At 45.2% G+C, this 23,891-nt stretch overlaps 2 protein-coding genes across 3 annotated transcripts in view; both read right to left on the reverse strand.

The window, feature by feature from the left end:
• DHDDS (dehydrodolichyl diphosphate synthase subunit) overlaps positions 1-4,134 on the reverse strand; it is a 35,430-nt gene extending 31,296 nt beyond the window's left edge. For both annotated transcript variants that reach the window (XM_081305165.1, XM_081305164.1), the window contains exons 1-3: positions 3,998-4,134; positions 3,445-3,558; positions 1,478-1,594 (exon numbers count right to left, since the gene is read on the reverse strand). In XM_081305165.1, the coding sequence (XP_081161291.1) occupies positions 1,478-1,594; positions 3,445-3,507 (180 nt within the window). In that variant the 5' untranslated portion in view covers positions 3,508-3,558; positions 3,998-4,134. The remainder of the gene's footprint in view (positions 1-1,477; positions 1,595-3,444; positions 3,559-3,997) is intronic.
• Positions 4,135-8,817: 4,683 nt separating this feature from the next.
• LIN28A (lin-28 homolog A) lies at positions 8,818-21,862 on the reverse strand (the record flags this gene model as incomplete). The annotated part of the gene is made up of 4 exons (XM_081308179.1): positions 8,818-9,037; positions 9,676-9,860; positions 21,165-21,361; positions 21,832-21,862. 4 exons carry the CDS (start codon positions 21,860-21,862, stop codon positions 8,818-8,820), a joined length of 633 nt encoding a protein of 210 aa, XP_081164305.1.
• Positions 21,863-23,891: the final 2,029 nt, after the last annotated feature.

Raw genomic sequence — 23,891 nt, forward strand, 5'->3', positions numbered from 1 at the left:
GTTCAATCCCCAGCACCTCCCCCCTCCCCCGCCAAAAAAAAGGGCTGGGGATGTGGCTCAGTGGTTAAGTGCCCCTGGGTTCAATTCCCATACAAAGAGGAAAAAAAGAAGAAACAAAGCTGTAGAACTAACTCTCTGATCTTTTGCAGGTACACAGACAAAACAAATCCACTAACACCTTGGGGAAAATACCATTAATAACCTGATATTTGACTAGACTCAGGCTCTGAAGACCTTGCAAGGCAGCCATCTTGGATGGCACATCTAGGCTGGAACCCACCCCTACAACAGTTTCAATTTTTTTCAGCTCTTCCCTAGGTTAGGCCCTATGCTGTATGCCATCTTGCTGAATCTTCACATCCATCTCTTAAAATGGAGATTATTGTACACCCTGTTTTACTGAGGCAAAGGGAAGCTGCATAACTTACTGCAAGTCACAAAGCCAGTAAGTGGAGTGCAAGGGTGCCAATTAGTTCTTTGTCTTTACAAGGTTAAGAAATTTGCCTATATCAGTGAGTTCTAAGTACTCCAGAGCTCAAGCTTCTAAGCACTAGGCAAAACTGCCTTACTTAGTTGCAAAAGAGAAGCAGGGGTTAGTAAATCTACAGACTTCTATAAGAGTGCTGGAGAAACCCCAATACCCCATTTTTTTGAGGCAAAAATTATTAATGCCCTAACATCAGGGCTTGCTCTTATGCCAGGACACTGGAACCTGGGGACTATAAACCATATTTCTATTCTTCTTACAAGTTAGTTACAAAATGTGAGGGTGTAGCTCAGAGGTAGATGTGTTTAGAAAGTGTGAGGCCCTAGATTCAACCCCGGCATCAAGAAAAAATTTCACAAAGATTATAATATTCCATATTGGGGGGGGGGGGGGCGGTACTGAGGATTGAACTCAGGACACTCGACCACTGAGCTACATCCCCAGACCTATTTTGTTTAGAGACAGGGTCTCACTGAGTTGCTCAGCAACTCACTTTTGCTGAGGCTGGCTTTAAAACAAACAAACAAACAAACAAAAACACTCTTGGCCACACATGGTAGCACACACCTATAATCCCAGTTACTCAGGAGGATAAGGCAGGAGGACCACAAGTTTGAGGGAAGTATTAGAAACATAACAAGGCTCTAAGCTAAAAAGGGGTGGGGCCAGGTGAGGCGGCACATTCTTATAATCCCAGTGGCTCGGGAGGCTCAGGCAGAAGGACTTCAAGTTCAAAGTAGGTCTTAGCAAAAGTGAGATGCTAAGCAACTCAGTGAGACCCTGTCTCTAAATAAAAATATAAAATAGGGTTGGGGATGTGGCTCAGTGGTCAAGTGCTCCTGAGTACAATCCTTGGTACCCCCCCCAAAAAAGTATGGGGATGTAGCTCAGTGGATAAGCACCCCTGGGTTCAATCTCAGGGTCACATTTTTCTAGCAATAATCCAACCCTCCACAGATTTCCACCTTGAGTTCTGCCATCTACACCCACCTCAGCCAGCTTGTTGAAGCCCTGTGAGTGGCCCTCCTGCCGTTCCACCTGGCACTTCTTGGCATAGCGACGGTTCCCATCCATTATGAATGCAATGTGTTTGGGCATTGGGCCTGCCTGTGGAATAAGAAGACAAATGATGAACCAATCTCATATTCTCTGGGGATGAGGGGAGACACTACACTGCACACTGATAGCTTTGAGCTATATGACAAAATCCCTGAAAAATGTTACTGAGTATTTTACACTTTTAGTTCAATAAAACTGCATTAAGCACTTCAGTTTATTTTACTTATGTTTATTGAGCACTTAATACATGCCAAATACCATGCTGGGCTTTTTCTACATCATCTTATCATATAACTCTATAAAGTAAACAATATTATCTTCATTTTATGCATGAATAAACTGAGGTTCAGAAAGGTCAAGTGAATAACGCAAGTCACACAGCTAAGAAGAGGCTTTAAATAAGGGTCTGTCTCTTTTCAGAGTTCATCTTTTAACCAAATGCTCTTTACTACAACCTTGTTTTCATGAGTCTCCAACAGGAAGGCAAAGAACCCTGATGACATAGTCAAATGGAGATGGCATCCTTCACATAAAAGAGACACCAAGCCTTGTACAGTAGCAAAGGCCTGTAGTCTCAGTTCTTGGGAAATTGAGATGGGAAAATGGCTTGCACCCAGCCTGGGCAACAGAGTAAGACCCCTCATCTAAGGGAAAAAAAAAAAGGTACCCATTCCCCGGGTGCAGCCAACACTGACACAGGAATTTAGGCCCAGTGTTGTTCTAATCTTTTATTTTTATATTATTATTATCATTGTGGTGGGGGGTACTGGAGATTGAACCCAGGTATTCAGCATGCTAGGCAAATGCTCTACCACTGAGCTACATTCCCAGCCCCAGTGTGTTCTTCCCAACATGTGACTGTCACAATTTCCCGAGGAGATAATTTCCATTTTCTTTCTTTCTTTCTTTCTTTCTTTTTTTTTTTTTTTTTTTTTTTTTTTTTTTGTGGTGCTGGGGATTGAACCCAGGGCATTGTGTGTGCAAGGCAAGCACTCTACCAACTGAACTATATCCCCAGCCCATAATTTCCATTTTTTAGCCTGCTTGAACCACTTGGCATGTGAGCATGTGGTGGGAATAAGAGTTTCTGACTCATAAATTTACTCCTATACCTACTGCTTGACAGTCTATGGCTGAAAAACAAAACCAACCTGAGTGGTTCTAATCTCAAACCTATCTTAGGCAGAGGACATAACACGTTGTGATTCCTGGAGAAAAAGCCGAGGGAAGACTTGGGTATGCAAAGGGGGATATGGGAAATAGCAATCATAGTATCCAAATAATATTAATGTTATGGGTTGTGGTTGTGGCTCAGTGGTAGAGCACTTGCCTAGCATGTGTGAGGCACTGGATTCGATCCTCAGCACCACATATAAAATGAAGGTATTATGTCCATCTACAACCAAAAGAAAAAATGTTAGACTTTGTGCCAAGTGCTTTATGTGTATGTTTCACTTTATCCTCATAACAACTGCATAATAACTAAAAGTCACATGGTTAATAAATAGGACCTTCGTTCATGCTTGCCTGCCAGGGTTCAAACTCTTTTAACCATTATGCTGTAATATCACATCAAAGAAAAATTACTTTTCCTATCTGAACCCAGAGGACAGTATTAGGATCAAAGCTCCAGGGAAACAAATTTCATCTCTCTATAAGGAAAACCTAACAGTTTATGCTAACCAATGATATTGGAACAGCTTGGACTGCCTGAAAATGTCAGCTGAAACAATAACTTAATAGAAATGTGGACTGGAAGTTACCTTACAATTCTAAGATTGTTTCCTTGATAAAGTCCACTTTTTACTATAGATTGTTCAACTTGAATAATAATAGGATTCAATAGAAGATTACCCAACTGACCAAAAGGCCAAATGATGCCCTAGCCCACTGCTTACCTTTATGATGTTAGCACAGAACCGCTCCCAAAGTGATAGCTCTCCTTCCTTGATCCATGACATAGTTCTCGTCCAATCAAAAATTACCCCAGAACAAGACACTAGCCAGGTAACCTTGGATAAACAAGAAAGAGAATAAGACGTCACTAGCATTTGCAAATAGCTACAGTTGGCTTCTAGAGAGGCACCTGGACTGTGAAAAGCAGCCAGCATCAGAATCCAAAGACAATGGCCTAAGTCTCTAATCTTTCATCATGCACAGCTGTATAAGCTAATAGGACCTTTGGGGCAAGACGCCTTTGCTTGATTTTCCTGGCCTTGTGGACTTTGCTCCCATTTTCTTTTCCTTATTATCTGAACTAATTTCTTCTGAATATCCATGTCTGCTTCCTGACACGTCATGGTACCTATATCTTGGTCATGCCCCATACCTTCCTTCTCCTTCTCTCAAGCCATTTCCCACTTTGCGATCCCAGTCACTAATCCGTTCGCCTGCCACACCCGTTTCCTGATAGCTCAAAGGTCCCATAATTATCTATTCCCTTAGTTGTACCTGTATCTCTCCCGCAGCTGTCACCTCTCTTCTTCTTTCTTAAGTCCTGCAGCTTTGCCGCTCAGCTGGGCGTACTCCCACTGCTCCAGTGCGCTTATACTTCCTCACGACGTGGCGCTGGAAGAACACGTCATCGTTGGGCGCTGAACCACGCACCTCCCGTTACCCAGTGGGCGGGGCGCGCCTGACGCTTGCGGCTGAGTGGGAGGAGCGGTTTGAACCGGGCGCGGCGGGGTGGTAGGGGCCACGCCTGCCCTTTGCGCACGCTCCGTCGGCGCATGGACGAAAGTGGAGCTCACGTGACCGAGCGCGGCAGGCGGTGGCTTTCCCGGCCACGTGCTGGGGAAGGCGGAGCCGGCCTGGCAGCCGGAGCTGGGAGGTCTGTTGACCCCAAAGATTCCAAGGCCTCGGCAAAAATGTGTTTCGGAAATGTACCACAGGGCAAGAATTAAGGGAGCCTTACCTTAGAAAACGGAGAGGCTTCTCGACCTGTAACACCAGGCTGCTGAGAACTGGGGTAAAGCAGCGCCAGGACTGGGCTTCATCAGAACCCCTTCTCCCAGCCTAGTGTTCAAGATCATATTTTTACCGTATTGCGTCTTATTTAGTGGATTTATCATTTGGGAAGATGGTAGTCGCACTAGCCAATCCTACAGACGTCCTGAATAACGGTCCTTTTTAGGCTGATTTTAGGCATCCAGACTGTGATTTGCAGACTGTCAAAACCCACATACAGCCGCGGAAATAAGAGGGAAGGGCAGAAACGACTTTGCTGTTAGAGAAGGACTTGTAAAATAACGGAAGTCCGAAATGAACCAACGTAGAAAATTAAAGGGAATTGGCTCCGTACCAAATCTTGCAGGAATTTTAGGGTACTGAATCACAGAAGAAACTGGTAGTTGTATTTTCTCAAAATGACAAAAAGCAAAGAATTTAGGTGTCTGACGTAACCAGTAGTTGCTTTAATACAACTTCCATCTGAATGTTTGTAGTGGAAGAGAATCTCACATTCTCAACGAACCTGTTTTTTTGGAAGTAGGGTAGTGGGAATTGAACCCAGGGGCAATTTACCACTGAGCTAGATCCCATTCCCACCCCTCTTTTTTTGAGACAGGATCTTGGTAAATTGCTTAGAGTCGCTGGGACTATACCGGGTTCAACAAAATTCGTTTTACTTCACTTTGCTTCACAAACAAGGCAAGGAATAGATGTTGTGACTTCTTTTCAGATGAAAAGATTTTTTTTGTTTTGATACCGAGGAATTGCTTAGCGCTTCCCTAAATTGCTGAGGCTGGCTTTGCCCAGCCTGAAAGGGTCATTTTTAACCGAGCAAAATGATTAAAGAAAGCTCTGGAGATAAGTAACCCACCCATGAATAGTCTTAATACTCATCTGCCCTTCCTGGAGAGTGAGGTGCACGCTAGCAGGTTAGTCCAATTTTGCAGGAAGACTAATTCAACAGCAGTTTGCTATTTTATGAGCTTCCACTGTTAGCTTTGACTTTTGATACAGTTAAGCTACAAACGCCCAACCCGCAGGGGATGTATGAAACTTCTAACCCTTGCTCTGGTAATGTTACCAGGGTTTGATGTAGTTTGCTTCCTCAACTTTGTGTTAATACTTGATTTCCCTCTAATCAAGTTTTTTAAATCCTTCCCTTAGGGGGAGATGTTTAAAGAGCCAATGTTCATTAGAAGGCGGGCAAACTTTGGCTCAAAGAAAATGTTGGTTTATAGTCAGCGACTCTCCTTTGGCCTCAATTTCCTCAGTTCCCCAACACATTTTCCTTCTTGGGGTACTGTAAGGGGTTAATTAATTAAGATTTGTAAAGGGCTTTGAGGAGTAAGGGACGAGTATTATTAGGGTCTCATGCCCCAAGCCATGGCCCCATCCTTTCATCCCAGCCAGTGGCAGAGGCAACTCCATTCTTATGCATGCCAAGCCTCTAATCCCCTCTTGAATGTGGCAGCTTCCAAGGAAAGGACAAGAGGCCTAACTAGAAACAAAAACCCACTGTAATGAGGTGCTGAGGACTGAACTTTCTAAGATTCATTCTTAACAAAGTGGTAAACTGAAAAACTTAATGGTTCTTCTGTGACTTCTGAGTCCCAATCTAAGAAGGTAAGGATATGGGGAGGAGAAAAGGTCCCTAAATATCTGACAAGGAGAAAACAGTTTGAGTACCAATAAGTCTTTATTCATTGATTTTCCCAGGGAGAGGAGAAGGAAGGGAAGAGTCAGCATGTGTGTTATAAAATGATTAGAAAATAGGAAAGGAAGAAAGTATCTGGGTACAGCAAAATCAAATCATAATATAAAACACCCCAATGGTGGGGGTCACCAAAGCCCAAGGGGGCTTAGTCTCCTGTATTTCAGGAATGAGGGGAAGAGATCAGGGAAAGAACAGATAGGTACATACTTTCCCACCCTCCCTCCCTCCCTCCCCATAAAATTCAAGATTTCACACAAAGCTTTGGTTTCTAGCAGTAAACATGGAGTTACATTCGTCCGTCTCCTATTAAACAATCTTGTGGCCACTTTGACATAAGTTTCTTGCACCTGAATAAAAGTTCCTGAGTGACTTGAACATACATTCATATTTTCTTTCCTGGTCTCCTGACCCCACTTTGTACATGGAAAGCCCCCAATTGCTTCTCTCTACTTTAGAATTACAGATTAAGTAGGTTTGATCCATGCAAACAGTAGTGTGGTATTTGGCATGAATTGCATCAAGAGCTGGTCTTGACTCCGGAGGTTAGGAACAAGGGGCAGGGAATCCCAGCTTCTTTAGGAATTCTGCATAAGTCATTTAAGAGTTGTAGAGACACTCAGAGGATTAAATGTATATGTAGGTTTTCTTTTGAGGAAGAAGGTAGGATAAGAGTCAGGCTTTTAGGACAGAAGATCTGGCCCAAAATAGCAAACAGGGAAAGAGGAACATAAAAGATGGTTTAAGACCCCCATTTCAAGAAGAGGGCCCCCCAAACTTATGTTTCAGATCCTTTTGCCTGGTGCAGAACCTTCTGTCAAAGATGCTTTGGCTATTTTTCTCTCAATACAAAAAGAAGTTTGTAAACAATAAAACCCCAAAAGAACATGGAGAAAGACCAACACATTATATTTACACAAACTAGGCCACCTAGCAATCACCAACTCAGAGACTCAGTAAAGTCCTACAAAGCCCAGACAAATATAATAACTAGAGGGGGGCCGCATCTGGGGGAGACAAGAAACCAGGATCAGACACACACCACCCAATGCGTTCTATTGCATTTATCCCGTTTCAACACAGTGAGGTAGGTTTGCGGTGATCTCACAGCATGTAAACGAAACCCCCTTTCTTTCCTCTTTTAGCTACTGTGTCACTACTCATAATTATTGCAGCAGGGCAGGACACTGGCTCTGGGCGCCACAAAGAGTCCTTGCTATGGGTCTCCCTGGAAGCCAAGAGTTTTAGAAGGTTAAGGATTTTAGCCCTTTGTTCATTTAGCCTTCCTAGTACAGCACAGGGTGGGATAAGGGTACTGGTCTTTGAACTCATCCTTACTCTCCTTTTTAAAAAATATTTAAAACAAAAACACATATACACCCTGTTGTACATGGTAGGCCTAGGCTAATCTGGTGAGGATGGGTCTGTAAAGCAAGTTCCATGCCCTAGCATTAGACAACCATCACTTAACTTTGGCTTCCTCTCTGGGCCTGCTACCTGGCCCCCACCTCTCAAACTTCTCTGCACCACTTTTTTTTTTGTTTAGACTAATTTCCAGTCTTCCAGTACAAGGAGATCAAGTCATGGGGCAACTCAATTAAAACCTAGTCTCCTATGAAACATTTAAGATGGAGGGGGTTTCAAGAGGACAGTATAGCAGAAAAGCGAGCTCTAATTGGCAGAAATGAGGTAGTTCAATAGGCTGTGCACTCCAAATGGTTGCTCTCCATGGTGATAAAAACAACAACAAAAATTATTCCTGCTGTGCAGACCTGGAGCTGCTGCCGCCTTATCCCTGAGATTGCTCATGTACCTGAGAACACAGTGCAGGAATGAGGGCCTTAGATTAAAATATACAAAAATACAAAACCAGAATATTTATATTAAGGGGGAAAAAAAAGTTAAAATGCACAAGATACGTCATTCGCACACAGATAGTGCAGTTGGCATCCTGGAGAAAGTGGGACCCAAGGTGCAGTTATCCAAGGGAGCAAATAAATAAAATCACATTGGCCCAGAAAGGGTGGGAGTGAGCTAGGAGCAGTGGGTCCGCAGCTATTTCCCCAACCACCCCTTTTGCCTACCCTCACAACCCATGACTTGGGACAGTTTCCAGCACTATATCCCAAGATTGGATTATGAGGAAGGAAACAAGATGTGAAAACCCTGCTCTGCTCCTGAGATTCTCCCACAGAATGTGGTAGTTTGTGGGTTGGGTCCATTCATCTGATCTTCTGTGTTAACTGTTTCATGCCCTGGCAAGGGAAATATTATTACATTTCCTTCTTTGAAAGGAAAACAACCTCCCTATCCAGGCCACTTTCAAAAGCTAGAGGTTTTGGGGTGAAGACTCAGATAAAGCACACAGGTTTTAAGGTGGCTTTGCCCCAAAGCCCTTACTTGCATTTGATAGAGCATGGTTGGAGTTCCTTTGCCTCGCCCCTTCCCCCCACTGAAAGGGAAGATGGGATGATGCGGGGAACCCCGGCCTGAGAAACTTGGCACTGCCAGCTACCCCCAACCCACCCTTATCCCCACTTTCTCCACTCTGCCGATTGATGCCTGCTCCTTGAACTCCTGATAGTAAAAGAATAGCCCCCACCGCTATGGCTCAATTCTGGGCCTCTGCAGGGAGCAGGGCAGGGCTGTGGATCTCTTCTTCTTCCTCCCGGAAATAGGCTGGCTTGCCCTGGGAGCTGGGCGCCTGCTGGGCCTTCAGTGGACATGAGGCTACCATATGATTGATGCTTTGGCAGAAGTGGCACTTCTTGGGCTGGGGTGGCAGCTTGCATTCCTTGGCATGATGATCTAGCCCACCACAGTTGTAGCACCTGGTATAAAGCAATGTGGGAAAGATGAGACAAAGGTATGAGAAGAGGTTAGAGTGCTCCCCAGAGGGAAACCATCTGAGCTTGGGTCCAGGACTGTCACTACACCTTCCTTGCCAGAGACCAGTTTCCCCACTTACAGATGAAGAAATAAACTAGATGATCTCTAAGTCATCTCCAAATCTAACTATATGTCATCTTCAGATTCATGTCAATTTGAAAATACTAAGATACTTAGAGTTGAGTCACTGACCCCTACTGCAGACTGCAACTTGGGGAATAGATGGCGGCCTACCATACTCTTATCTTAGAAAGAATTTTAGAAAAATCAGATATTGGCTGGGCATGGTGGTGCACACCTGTAAACTCAGTGACTCAGGAGGCTAACGCAGGAGGATCACAAATTTAAAGCCAGCCTCAGCAACTTAGCAAGGTGCTAGGTAAGTTAGCAATACCCTATTTCAAAACAAAAAATAAAAAAGATATAATCTGCTCAGAGCTAAGACGTTTTAAACCCAATAGCAAGATTATCAGGGACCATAGGCTTCATTTATCTTTGGCAACCTGATACAAGTGACAGATTGGGAGAACATACCCCCTTATGACCCAGAAGACTACACAAGCTGGCTTCCAAGCCATACCTGTCTCCTTTGGATCTGCGTTTTTGCATGTTCTTCCCTTTTGGCCGCCTCTCACTCCCAATACAGAACACACCACCAGGGCCAGTAACACGGATGGATTCCAGGCCCTTGGCAGACTTCTTAAAGGTAAACTCCACTGCCTCGCCCTCCTTCAGGCTCCGGAAGCCCTCCATATGCAGCTTACTCTGGTAAAGGAAAACATGGTAGATGTTACCATTCATTTCCATTATTACAACAAAACTCAAAAGTGCACAAACCTGTTCCTGCAAGATAGGAAAGCAAGAGTGACAGCATTCCCCCTTAAGCAACAAGAACTAAATACCAAGAGTCACCATAAGTAAGAACAACAAAAATCTATATTACATTAACAAAGATTATGATGATAAGTATATGCCAAAACATTGCTTTGCAGCCAATTTAAAGTCCTAAGGAAAAAAAAAAGTCTAAGCATTTATAAGAAATCAACAAATACAAAATTGAAGAATATAAAGGTAGCACTATAAAGCCCTTAAACATTTTGTATTCACATAATGCCTCAGTTCTTATATTACCACCAAAAGAATAAGTAACTAGAATATTGGGAACAAAATGCAAAATTAAGCAGTATTTAATATCAAAGCTTTAATGTATGCTTTATTAAAAAATGTTAAGAAGTAATAGCCAACGAGACTTTAGCTACATTCTTCAAGTTTAGCATTACTGAAACTATAATGGGACACATTGAAAAGGGACACTATTTCTTGGTTCAATGCACCAACCAAAGACATATGACTTTAAACTGCTCACTCTGAATCTAACTCTGAGGGAACATCAGACAAACCCAAATAGAGGGATATTCTATACCAGATATACACACTTCAAATATATCAAGATCATGAAGGAAAAAACAGCAAGAACTGTGTAATTAAATGGAATGCAAGATTCTGGATTTTCCTGGAATAGGAAAAAATTAGGATAACTGACAAAATTTGCATATGGAATATGGATAAATGTCTCCATGTGAAATTTGATTATGATCATTGCACTTAGATGATATAAGAGAATGTCCCTATTCTTAAGAAATACACATGGAAATATTTAAAGGCAAAGATGCTGAATACTGCAATTTATGGTTAAAAAAAATAACTGTATTACAGTTCGGCGCAGGGGTGCACACCTTTAATCCCAGGGACTCAGGAGGCTGAGGCAGGAGGATCAAAAGTTTAAGGCCAGGCCTGGCAACTAGTAGGACCCTGTCTCAAACCATTGAGCTCAATCTCTGGTACCAAAACAAAAAAGTATAAACAACTAAAACTGTATAAAGATAAAGAGAATGATAAAGCAAATGGGGCGAAATGTAACTAATTGATAAATCTGGGTAATGGTTATATGGGAACTTTTTGTACTATTCTTATATAATCTTTTTCTTTCCTTCTTTCTTTTGCCATGGTGACATGCACAGATTTTTAAACATTAACCCAAAATTTGAAAGGTAGAATAACCATGGACTTAGAATAAACTTACAGAATCAAAGACTATATTTTACATGTATATAAACATCAACAAGCCCTCCGTCTCCCTGGTACCTTTTTTTTTTTCTAACATGACAGTAGAGTGTATTTTTATACATAAGTGTTACTTAAAGTTGAAGGATAATGATCCAATCAGGTCCAATGATCCAAGCATGATCCAAGCACGAAGATGAGAGGATTAAAGTTGAAAGTCACAGCGAGATCCAAGACTATATGGAGAAATCAGTAGGTGAGGAAAACAAGTCAAATTTTGCTGAAACAAATTAATTATCCACTTGGAATTAAACACCTAAATGTCAAGGAAAACTATATATAAAGAAGAACTAGAGGGGCTGGGGATGTGGCTCAAGTGGTAGTGTGCTTGCCTGGCATGCGTGCGGCCCAGGTTCGATCCTCAGCACCACATACAAACAAAGATGTTGTGTCCGCTGAGAACTAAAAAATAAATATTAAAAAATTATCTCTCTCTCTCTCTAAAAAAATTAAAAAAAAAAAAAAAAGAACTAGAGGGGCTGATGTTGTGGCCCAGTGGTAGAGCGCTCGCCTACCACGTGCAAGGCCCTGGGTTCAATCCTCAGCACCATGTAAATAAATAAAAGAAAGATATTATGTCCAACTACAACTAAAAATTTAAAAATAAATAAAATTTAAAAAAAATAAAGAAGAAGTAGATAAGTATTAGTAGGTTTAATTTTCAGGAAGATTTAGCATGACATATTCGGTATATCATTGGTGTTAAAAATGGTAAATTGCCAAACACGGTGGCACATGCCTGTATTCCCAGCCACTGGAGAGGCTGAGACAAGAGGATTGCAGGTTCAAAGCCAGCCTCAGCAAAGGCGAGGCACTAAGCAACTCAATGAGACTCTGCCTCTAAATAAAATACAAAAAACAGGGCTGGGGTTGTGGCTCAGTGGTTGAGTGTCCCTGAGTTCAATCCCTGGTGCCTGCCCCCCGCAAAAGATAAATAACTTACTACCTAAGGCAAGAGGAGGGGCTGGGGATGTGGTTCAAGCGGTAGCGCGCCTGGGTTCGATCCTCAGCACCACATACAAAGATATTGTGTCCGCCGAAAACTAAAAAATAAATATAAAATTCTCTCTCTCTTAAAAAAAAAAAAGGCAAGAGGAACACAAGTTCAAGGTCAGCTTTAGCAACTAGTGAGATCCTGTCTCAAAATTAAGAATAAAAGGGCCATAGATACAGTTATCATGGCGTGCCACCACACCTGGTCCTTCTTGACATATTTGACACAGGTCTGGCTGTTTTACCCTCATAAGATGAAGTTGTAATGAAGACTCTTCTAAGAGGAGAGGGCATGGGGAACAGTTGAATAAGATTTGGTACAGCCACAATAATGAATACCATGCAAGTATTGCATGTATATCATGAAAGTAAGCCCTGTTGCTCATGTTGGTACATCAGATAATGCCTAGCACATTTTTTGGATGAACTAAAGAACAGAGGTAGTTTTTTGTCTCTGAGTTTGTCTCCACTAGTGTTGACATGAATCATATTATTGCTAGGAGTCATGTTGGTTGTTTTGGTGGCTATTTATTTGGTTTTCTTTGAGATGGGTTCTCACTGTGTTGCTCAGGCTGGCCTTGAACTTCTGATCCTCATACTCCAACCTCCTGAATAGCTGGGACTATAAACACCTGGCAATAAGGAGGTAATTTTAATTATTTAACTTAAAAAAACTGACACTTACAAAGCAGTAAATAGCCTCACAACCTTAAAAAAAAATAAAGGAGAGCTAGGTGCAGTAGCACATGCCTGTAATCCCAGCAGCTGAGAGGCTGAGGCAGGAGGATCCAGAGTTCAAAGCCACTCTCAGCAATAAGCGAGGTGCTAAGCAACTCAGTGAGACTCTGTCTCTAAATAAAATACAAAATAGGGCTCGGGATGTGGTTCAGTGGTTGAGTGCCCCTGGGTTCAATCCCAAGTACCCGCCCACCAAAAAAAAAAAAAAAACTTGTAAAAAATAAAGGAGAAGGAGTTATCCATACAGCTAATTGAACTGCAAAACAAGCATTAGAAGAACCCAGAGTTCCTCACAGTTACTACCATGCCACTTAGTACATCAATACCACATTAGTAGAGGTGACAGTATCTCCCATGCCCTCTCCAGAAGAGTCTTCATTACAACTTTATCTTATTAGGGTAAAACAACCAGAGTGTATCAAATATGTCAAGAAGGACCAGGTGTGGTGGCACACATGATAACTGTATCTATGGCCCTTTTATTTTGAATTTGTGGCAGAATCTCACTAGTTGCTAAAACTGACCTTGAACTTGTGTTCCTCTTGCCTCAGCTTCCCAGTTTCTGGGATTACCCCCACATGTGGCTAACTTACTTCTACCAAGGGTACTGGTTAGGAACACACGCTTAGGAGCCATCCACATCCTGCTTTATGAAATGCTGTCCTTCCAGTTACTGGTTCTGTGACCTTTTATCAGTCACTCACATCTGAGCCTCAGATCCAGAAAATGAAAAAAACCAGTGCCTTTCTTTCAACTTCATAGGCTCTAATGAAAATTATATGGAAATATCAAGTATGCAGTAAATACTTTATGTATTATTTGTAACTGTCCCATCATAGAAATATTCCAAAGCTACGGGATTCTTGTAGCTTTTTTCCCCAGGAGAGGAATAAGGATGCTAGGGAGTGAACCCAGGGCTTATGCACATACTAGGCATGTGATCTACCACTGAAATGCACCCCAAACACCCACTTCACTTGTTTTTATCCTCAGGGGAACATCCAGGGATATAATGCCTCCCAACACACAGCCCCAGCTTGATGTGGACACGGGGCAAGAGCATTCAAACAGGAAATAAAAACACCTCAGTGGCCAAAGGACCTTTCCTCTTCCCAGTTGCATAGAAATTTAATCTTTGATTGGACTTGTCTATCACTGAGCCAGGACAAGAGATAAGTCAGTGAGTTGGAAGGTATTCGAGGAACAAGACTAGCCTTCTCTCCAGGTAATTCCAGCTGTGATCCAGCAATGAGTGGTTAAAAACAAGGATTAAAAGTCTGAGATAATTCACCCTCCTTTCCATACTAATTCATAAAATGGGGCATAAACTTAATTTTATGGTGGAACCATGAGGTTTTATGCATGAAAAGTAGTTAACACTTAGCCTCCTAACACACATAAATCCTGGGTGAGTGGCAATTACCCACCTCTTCAGGCTGGTTGGGGGCAGGGTAACAGGGAGAACCAAGTGTCAAGAGACTCAAAATGAACTCTGGTTTTATCACTAACCAGCTATGGAAACCAGAAAAATGTCTCTTCCGCAAGCTCCAGTTTACTGAATCACTTTTAGAAGCAAGGGGGTTCTATACATGGGGACAGGCACTATAAGATTAAGTCCTCCTAGGTCTAGTCATCACTGGAAGACTTGAGGTCTGTTAAGAAGACTTACAAAGAGTACAAAACACCCCTGCAGGCACCTCAACCTAACTGGCCGGCCAAGATTTAAACTGGTGGTCTCTAGGGGTGGCTCCCTGCCCCCCTCCCCTGTTCCTTTCCAAAACACATAGTTTGAATTCCTCTCTTATCAGATAGGTATTTGGTGGCATGCAGCCCAACAGAGCCAGCCTCCCAGGGCCTGAATCTGAAAGGAGCCTGAAATTCTTGTACTACCCCCATTCCACCCCCAACCACACACAAAGCAAGGCCCCGCCCTCTCCCCCATCCCCTCCAAAGAGAAAAGGCCTTGGGGGGAGGGGCATGGCCTGAGCTCCCCCAATAGAGCCCAGCCCCAGGAAACAAAGAGTTGACACTGGTTGGTTCTGGTGGTCAGATTCCTGGAGTTCCAAGGCGCAGATCCCCTGTATGCTCTCCCCTTCCCCCACATTCTACAGGATCAGTTCTTCCCTTCCTCTCCAGGTTGGGGTTATGGTCACAGTAGGGTAAACAGATACAGAAACACTTCTCTTCCCCAGTCAGTCTTGCCAAATTCAAATCCAGTAGCCATCTTCCCTTCTCAGGCCTGCCCACTCCATATCTCCTAGGTCTAACTAAAAAGAGGATATCCCCACCACCAACAACAGTCAAATCTTTCCTGCTAGAATCTTAATTATTTATTCAGACAAATATTTTAAAGGGGAGAAGTTGAGGAAGACAGGAATCCCATCTTCCTTTCCCAATTTGTTCAAGTTAGGAAGGTGGGCAGCCTGCCTGGGCCCACTGCTCGGGCTGCCTTGGTAGGTAGAGGCACTTGCAGCAAACATCTCTATTTGGTAGCAAGGTATGATTTCCCTCCACTAGTGGTACTTACACCTTCTGCTCCCTTCTTAATACCTCATTGACTGCCTCTCCTCTCTTCCCCCACAAACATTCATCACCCCTTTCCAGCAACACCTTCTGCCAAAATGTAGAGACATGGAGCTTGGGGGTCACTCATTAAATATGAATTTTAAAAGTTAAAGCTCTGGGCTGGGGGTATAGCTCAGTTGGTAGAGTGCTTGCCTTGCATGTATAAGGCCCTGAGTTCAATCCCTAAAAAAAAAAAAAAGGAAAAAAAAGACACAAATCAGGTTCCTTCCAACTGGATCACTGCTGATCTTAGTCATATTGTTTCTTCCCACATAAATTGCAAGTCAGAATTTCAGGGTACTTGCTCTAGCTCATGGAGCCCAAAACAGGGGTTCTTGGCTCTCCTGCAACCCCCAGAGCCACTCCAGTTCAAAGTTATCCAGTATATGTCCCTACCCTCAAATCTAGGTTTCCAGCAGTACACGAATATTTGTTGAACAAATTAAGTTCTCTAATATCCAAAATAACTGTTATTAATTAATGCTTACCATAGGTTAAGCACTTAACCCCCATATCAAATTCATGTGGCAAGCTATGACCCCCATGTTACAGTTCACATGGAGACAGAGGGGTTAATAAGCACCCTGAGAAAAGTCATAGTGAAAGGCAAGAGCTGGGCTGATTGCAAACAGCCTGTTAGCCAGCATGACCTGATATAATGCAAATCACAGATCTCATTTTAAACTCTAATAGAATAATGCCTGTAAATCCCAGCAACTTGTAAAGCCAAGGCAGAAGGATTGCAAGTTCAAGATCAGCCTCAGGAATTTTTAGAGAGACCCTGTCTGAAAAAAGGGCTGGGGATGTAGCTTAGGGGTAGAGTACATCCCTGGATTCAATACCCAGAATCACACACGAAAAAAGAAGCAAAGCACATAAAAGTAATTTTAATAACTAAGCCCTGTCCTATCAGAGCTCTCCTTGAGCTTCATTTCTGGAAGTAGAGTTTTGTAGAGGTTAGAAACCCAATCAGTTCACCAAGAAACCAGTTTATTTGGAGAAGGATGGAAAAAAAGATGATCAGAACCAAAAGCTGCTACCAACACCCTGCCTTAGGGCGGCCAGGCTCACTGGCTTCTGTCAATACTTCTCCACCAGATGGTGCTGTGCACCAGCATGTGCAGAAGGTAACCAGAGGGAGCCTAGGCTGAGGAGACTGAAGGGTTCTGAACTGTGAACATGTGTATGTGTGTAGACCTACCTCCTCAGCTCCTTATTGTGCTCATCTTGCCTTCCTCCATCCTTAAGATGAAGGAGTTGCAAGGATAGGGTGCTATTTTGAGCTCACCCCACCTCCACCTTTGCTTAAGGAATTCAGTGTGGAAATAAAAAGGTTCCTGGAGTTTTATGCCAAAAACCCAGTTCTTGTACACTGCTGTATAGAAGAGCCATCTCCCTTCTTGGACTTTGGTTTCCTGTCTGAATTCAGAAACTCCAACCTAAGATGCTAAAAATTACATACTATTCTTGGAAATTTCCTCCTTCTCCCCCAACTCCTTCCAGTGCTACACAGAATTATTGTTCATATCTTCAGCAAGAAGAGAGGTGTGGTTGTACCCAGAGCAGTTCCTCCATAAAACATAATAATCCCAGAGGCTTGGGAGGCTGAGACGGGAGGATCCTGAGTTCAAAGCCGGCTTCAGCAAGGGCGAGGTGTTAAGCAACTCAGTGAGACCCTGTCTCTCTCTCTCTTTTTTTTTTTTTTTTAAAGAGAGAGAGAGAATTTTTTCATATTCATTTTTTAGTTTTTCGGCGGACACAACATCTTTGTATGTGGTGCTGAGGATCGAACCCGGGCCGCACGCATGCCAGGCAAGCGCGCTACCACTTGAGCCACATCCCCAGCCCGAGACCCTGTCTCTTAAAAAAAAGAAAAAATAAAACATAGATTCCAGTAGGGTAGGTAGGTGATGATTAGAAATGGTTGAGGAATAACAATGCGCCGGTAAAAGTCACTAAAAACCCCTTATGGGACAGGCAATAGTGTCACAAACTAACAAGTAGAAGCTTCCATCAAATAGATGCTCTGCTCAGGTTGGTGGCATAGACTTTACATGGGATATTGTCTAGAAAGTATGTCTACTCAGAAAGAGAAGGATCCCAGAAGATTCTGCGATGCCCAAATTAACACATGGACTTCTTACCAGTGTTCTGAAAAACCAAGGTGATTTATTTTTAACCTGTCTTTTCCCATTAAGATGGAATGTAGCTGGGTGGTAGACAGTTGCCTAGCAAACACAAGGCCTGAGTTCCATTCCCAGTACTGGGTGGGGAAAAAAAATGGGAATGAATCAATTGATGACGCCACAGAACTTGTGCTCAAGACTCCTTTACTTTTTCATATTCACTCATACACTTGGATCCAGACAGCCAAGTTCCTCTTTTCAAAGAGCTTACACATTGGTTAAGAGTATAAGAGAAATGCATCAATAACTAGAAATGAAGCGAGGAATCAAAGGTGCAAAGTTAAAAAACCAAGCGGCTTTGAAAGAGCCCATGTGCCCTTTGAACCCAATAGTTCTAACCCAGACTCTGACAGAGATTGCTCTCACCAATCCTCAATTTTCTTCCAAAAAAGCAGGCCATGAGGTTTCCTTAATCATCTATGGGCTTTTCTTTTTGCTGCTCAGCCTTCTAATACAGTATTTTAGCTACCAGGGTACTTAGACACTATGGAAAAGCAAGACATTTTTTTCCTCATTTAAAGAATTTATACAAGTCTTGATAGCTTGGGTTTTGAACCACAGGAAACATGAGTTAAGCCAGAACTCTTAAAATGGCCACAGGGATTTTTTTAGCATTCTTGGTGAATCTCCAGGAAATAGGAAACAGTTTAGCTCTTTCTTGCTCTGCTTTCCCTGTAGAATGGTTTCTCAACTGGAGGTGATTCTGCCTCCCAGGGGATATTTGGCAATATCTGGAGACATTTTGGTTGTCACAACTGAAGGGTACAACTGGCTTCTAAGGAACAGAAAGCCAGATCTTGCTATACTTCCTATAATGAACAAATAAAACCCACAATGAGAAATTACCCAGCTCAAAATATATTAATAGTGTTGAGGTCAAGAAACCTTGATTGAAACGATTTAAGGGCTTGCAGTTTACCATTATTATGATTCTTACATTCCCCTAATGCCACAGATTCCAGAGATTTTCTAGATCCAATGACCTGTAGCTGATAAAAGGGGTGTCACAGAAATCTCTTTTTTGAGTAGGGGAGCCACAGATAAGCTTTTTCTCACACACATTTACTCCAAGGATACATTATAAAGTACGTGGAAGGGAGTATAAGAATAATAGTTAAAAGGGTGTTGGGAACCTTATAAACCCAACCTCAGAAGGGCTTATAATCCCCTCTTCCTGGCAAATGCTACCTTAGGACCATTATCCTTACCATTTCACCCTAACCGCGGATGCCCCAAAACAACAGCTAAAGATTTCTGACCCTCTCCATTTCAGTAACTTTCCTCCCCCAGCAAACAATTTTTAGGGGTTATCCAGCAACTACAAATTTCCTCTGCCATTATATTTCCAGAGAGGGATTTCAAATTACTAGCCTAACTTACTAAGATGCAGTCTGTGGACCAGCCCAAACCCCAGAGGCAAAATAAAGACCAGTTATTGTCCTTTCTGACCACCATTGGGAGAGTGGAGATTAGGGGACAGATTCTTGAATCTTTATTCCAGCTCAGCTCCCTCCTGATAACTCATTCAGCTCTTGGTTCCCTGGATCTTCCAACACCTTGAAGTCCAGAGTGTCTCCAAGCTGGCCCCTGCTGTCTTCCATGATATCCAATAATTTTCCAATTGTTCTGGATCCTAAGGATAAGTCTGCTGAGGCACAGATTTCCAATTGATGAGTAAGGAAATCCAGATCAGGGAATACATTCCCTTCAGTCCCTCCCTACTAAGCAGCCTTGAGGGAAGACAAGAAAATGTTGGATCTGACTCTTTTATTCCAGCCTCCCAAAATTGGGGAAGCTGTCCAGTCTGTCCCCATACCAGGAAAGATTTTAATCTCTTTGTGATCAGATAAATGGGAGAGTGGGGGAGGCTTGCCACCCTGCTGAGGAGGGCCATTCAAAGCTGGTTCCTGTAATAAAGTGATTTAATAGATCTAAAGAGGCCAATTCCCTTCTTTCTCCCACAATTACTTCCTGTGGGTTATCATTCACATATGTAAATGAGAGGGGGGGGCAAAGCCACCAGCCAGATACTAGCTGTCTAATGTTGGGGGGCCGTGAAGAAAGGGGCTGCAAAAGGGTAGTTAAGCTTCCTCCTGCAGGTCCTTTTGGCAAATGTTCTAGAAGCCCAGTGACCCTATGGCACTAGCAGCTAACAGTAACCAGTGGGTCCCTATTTCCCTGAATCCTCTATCTTCATAGTTTCCCCTACTCTACCTCCTCACTCATGACTGGAGACTTCTCTACTGCCTCCAACCGTCCACCCAGCATCTCCCTTCGCCACCCCTCCCCCTCCAGAATGCCATCCCTCAGGCTCCAACCCTTAATCCCCACATCCTCCTTTCCCCTCCCCCATGGCTCCTAAAGCCAACCTCCCTGAAGTAACCCCTCCCTGCCCGGCCTGGGTGTCAACCCACAGGACCAGGGATTAGCAATTTTTTGTTTCCAAATAGTCCCAACCAAAGATGGAATGGGCACATGCAACTTCTTTTACTACCAAGCTGGTGGCCCAGGATCCCTGCAATACCTCTAGGATATTATGGGAAGAGAAGCCTGGGAGGAGGGAGACCAAAGTCTTTGGCTCTTGTTTGAGGCTAGGAATGTTAGGACAGCAATCAATGGCTGTCTGGGGCCATAAATGCCAAACTGAGGAGAATAGGTCCAGAGGCCAGCCTCCCTCCACCCCCTGACCTGCGACACTGAATTTCACCCCATACTGTGCTGTCCTGCTTTAACTGAGAACTTGGGGTTGCACCGACCCAACTCCCTCCTAGCCCGTCCCAGGAATGTAAAAGCCTGGGCTCCTTAAGGTTTTCCTTCCTGGCAGGAGTTGGACAGCAAAGCCCTTAGTCCTGAACTGTAACGAATCTTCTAAAGGAGCTTTCAAGACCCCAGACGGATCCTTCAGGAATTTGTGAAACCTACCCAGGCCTCAGGGCCTGAGTTTTCCGATGACCTCCGGCATGAGGTCGGCTTTAAACAGGGGACGCGGCTGACTTCTCAGCTTTACGCCTTTGGGTCTGGTAACCAGTTCCCTTCATTCTCTCCCGCCCTCCGAGCTACATTCAGACGTTAAAGGCGCTGGGCGCCCGGCTCAGGCCCGGCATGTGCTTTCCTGGCCGGCCTGCTCGCCCTCCCCCCACCCGCAAGCACAATACAACCTTAGTTTCTGCCACATGGGGTCACCTCTCTGCCCCCTGCCCTCTTCCCAGGGGAAAGAGGTAATAGACACGTGGTAAGCCGGAGGGGTTCCCGGAAGGGGGCGGGGGTACTGATAATCAGTTCTTGCATCCCCCTCTCGCCAGGTTGTAGTAAATGGGGCCTTAGAATTGGGGTGCATGGGCAAAGATGGGGTCACACAATGAGTCCTTGATCTTCAATCCAACAGCCGAGCTTGTCCGCCCACCCATGGAAATGCGCTCCTAGTTCCCCTTTTCCACAGCAAAGTTACCAGAATCAGTCTCACCTGGTGCACAAAGACGTCCACTGGGGGGTCGAGTGCGACCCCGGCGCGGGCGGTCATGGACAGGAAGCCGAACCCCATGCGCACGTTGAACCACTTACAGATGCCGGCACCGTGCAGCAACTGCGGCTCGTCTGCTGCCCGGGCTGCGTCCGCCGGCGCCTCCTCGGGCGCCTTCTCTGCCGCTTTGGTGCAGCCACCTGGAGATAGGGAGGGCCAGACGCTCAGTTGGAGGGCCACGAAGGGCTCTAGTTTTAAAACCACGGACCTAGCCGGAAGACCCCAGTGTCCAGCCTGCGGTGTACACCCAGGAGGGGGCATGTATCAGGCAGCTGCCGAGAAAAAACCTGTCCCGGCCACCACCCGCGCTCCCAAGCTTACACCGAGGCCAGAGGTGCCCCGAAAGTTTTGCTCCTGTTCCCACAGCACGTTGCCGGGGGACACACGGTCCGACAGGCCCCTCCTCTTCTCTCCCTCCGCCCCCGCAGGTTCGGCGCGCACGCCACTGGGACTCCGGGGTTCTTTACTCCAGAGATGGCCCCGTGAAGCAGGAAACCGCACCGACTTGGGGTACTACGAGCAGCCCGAAGGATACTTCCCCACTTCCCTTCTACGTGGCTCCTGGGCGCCCTGCACCCTAAGGTGTCCCCGCTAAGTCCCGAGCTCGAACCTGCAAACTGCTGGTTGGACACCGAGCCCATGGTCGTCTGCTGAGCCCGTGGCCCCGGGCCCCTAGTCGGGCGGCTGCTGGCCCCAGAGAAGTCCGCAGGCAAAGGGGTGGCTCGGAGAAGAGGCTGCTACATCTTCCCCCGCACAATAGCGGTGGGAGGGCCCACGGCTTTTCAAAGGCTCCCAAATTCTAAAAGACAATGACCCAACCCCCCGCGGGCAGCCCCCTCCCCTCCCCTCCTTCTTCTCTCCCCTCCCTTTCCCTCTGGCTCCGATTCTGGCCCTCCCCCAACGCTCTGGTCTCTGACACCTCTGGGGTGTCCCTTCTCAGAACCTTGAGGTTTGATACCCCCTCCATATACACACATCTGGAGATGGGGGTCGTCTGCCCTGGAAATCTTGCGTACCCCAGAATTTGGGATCCTGCACTTTAAGGACTCAGTGGGGTCCCCAAAGCAGATACAGGTAGGGGACATGGGGGGCTAGTTTTAAAACCACGTGACTGCTCCCACACACACACTCACACACCACCCCCACCCCCCGCGCAGATAATTATACATTCCAGAGAGTTGGGGGAGGGAGGTGTGAGCCTGGTGGCGCTGGCCAATCAGAAACACAAACCACCTGTCAAGGGAGAAATGGATGAGCCCTCCCCCTCCCCCAGTCCTTGAGCGCCCCTCCCCCCTTCCCCCTTAGGCCTCTGAACTGACCCGGCTGCTTGGCGCTGACCCGCTCTCACCCCCCACCCCCGTGTGCTTAGATAGACCTGGAGTTCTGGATACTAGGAAGTCGGGGATGGGGGAGCAGGGCAGAGGCTGTAGATCCCGCAGCGCGGATCTCCTGTCCCGACCAAGGCGCTGCCTATCAAAGTCAGCCTGCGGCTCACTACAACTAAACGTCTCTGCCTCCTGGAGTTTCGGACTCGAAGAGTTTTCTGGATCTCCCCAACTATAAGAGGGAAAGCGCTCCTAATTGATGCGGTGTAAAGAACCCTTCCTTCTTTCCTTCTTTCCAAATCAAGTGTCTCAAGTTGTTTTCAGGTAGAGCTCCCAGCGAGAGCGGGAGGAACCCAAAGGGCCTGGAAGTGTGCCCCTCTCTCACCAGTGCCTTCCCACCCCGTCCCCACCCCACCCCCATGCCTTTCCATCCACTGCAGGGAGAGGGGCTGAGTGGGTTGCTGGGTGGAGGCACTACCTCCAGTACTCCCGACACTCTGAGATTTCCAGACCCTCCTTGTCTCAGAATCACCATCCTAAAGTGCGTTACCGTCCCCATAATGGGGCTGGCGGAAGAACTGGAATAGGGGGTCTCCTCATTTGAAGAGGAAGCCTCGGTTTTAGGAGATAAAGAGGGTGGGCCAGGGGGTTGGCTACTGCCCTGGTCGGAGATGGACAATGGCCCGGGGCTCAGTGCACGGCCCTGGCCCTGCCCCTTCACTTCCGGTGCTCAGTTCAAACTGGACAATGCCAGCTCCGGCCAGTTCCCCTCCCCCACTGCCTCTACCCATTTAAAGGGACAGAGCCTGCTTTCGGGGGCATCCGCTTGCTCTGAGTTCAGTCTTCTCCACAAGTGTGCCGAACAACTCGCGGTTCTCACGCTGCAGCTCTGTGTGTGTGTGTGTGCGCGCGTGACCACGTGTGTATGTGACAGAGAAAGGGGGAAAGTGGGGGTAGGGAAGGGGAAGATGGGGTGGGAGCCAGGGATTGTGGACAGATTTCCCTTTACTGTGGAGTTGTCTTGACGAGACAAAAACTTGAGTGTAAGGAATGAGGGATAGAACTTTGGGAATAAAAAGGACAACGGGGACGCTTTTCTATTCAGCCTAAAAAATAAGTATCATTAACACATATCATTAGCAGTGTCCTGCTGCCAACTGAGGACTGTAATTTAGATCTTTGAAGAATTCTCCGAGTACATTAGTCAAAACCATTTTTACTAACACAAGCTTCCCCACCAAGAGTTTTATCTTCCCCGTTAGTAGAGCCCTTAAAATATATTTGTTTCCTGTATCTCTGTTTCTAAGATTCAGAAGCAGGTGACCGAGGTCGTCTGAAGAAAAGA

The sequence above is a fragment of the Spermophilus citellus genome (genome assembly GCF_964194105.1).
Source record: "Spermophilus citellus genome assembly, chromosome: 9".
Taxonomy (NCBI): Eukaryota; Metazoa; Chordata; class Mammalia; order Rodentia; family Sciuridae; genus Spermophilus; species Spermophilus citellus.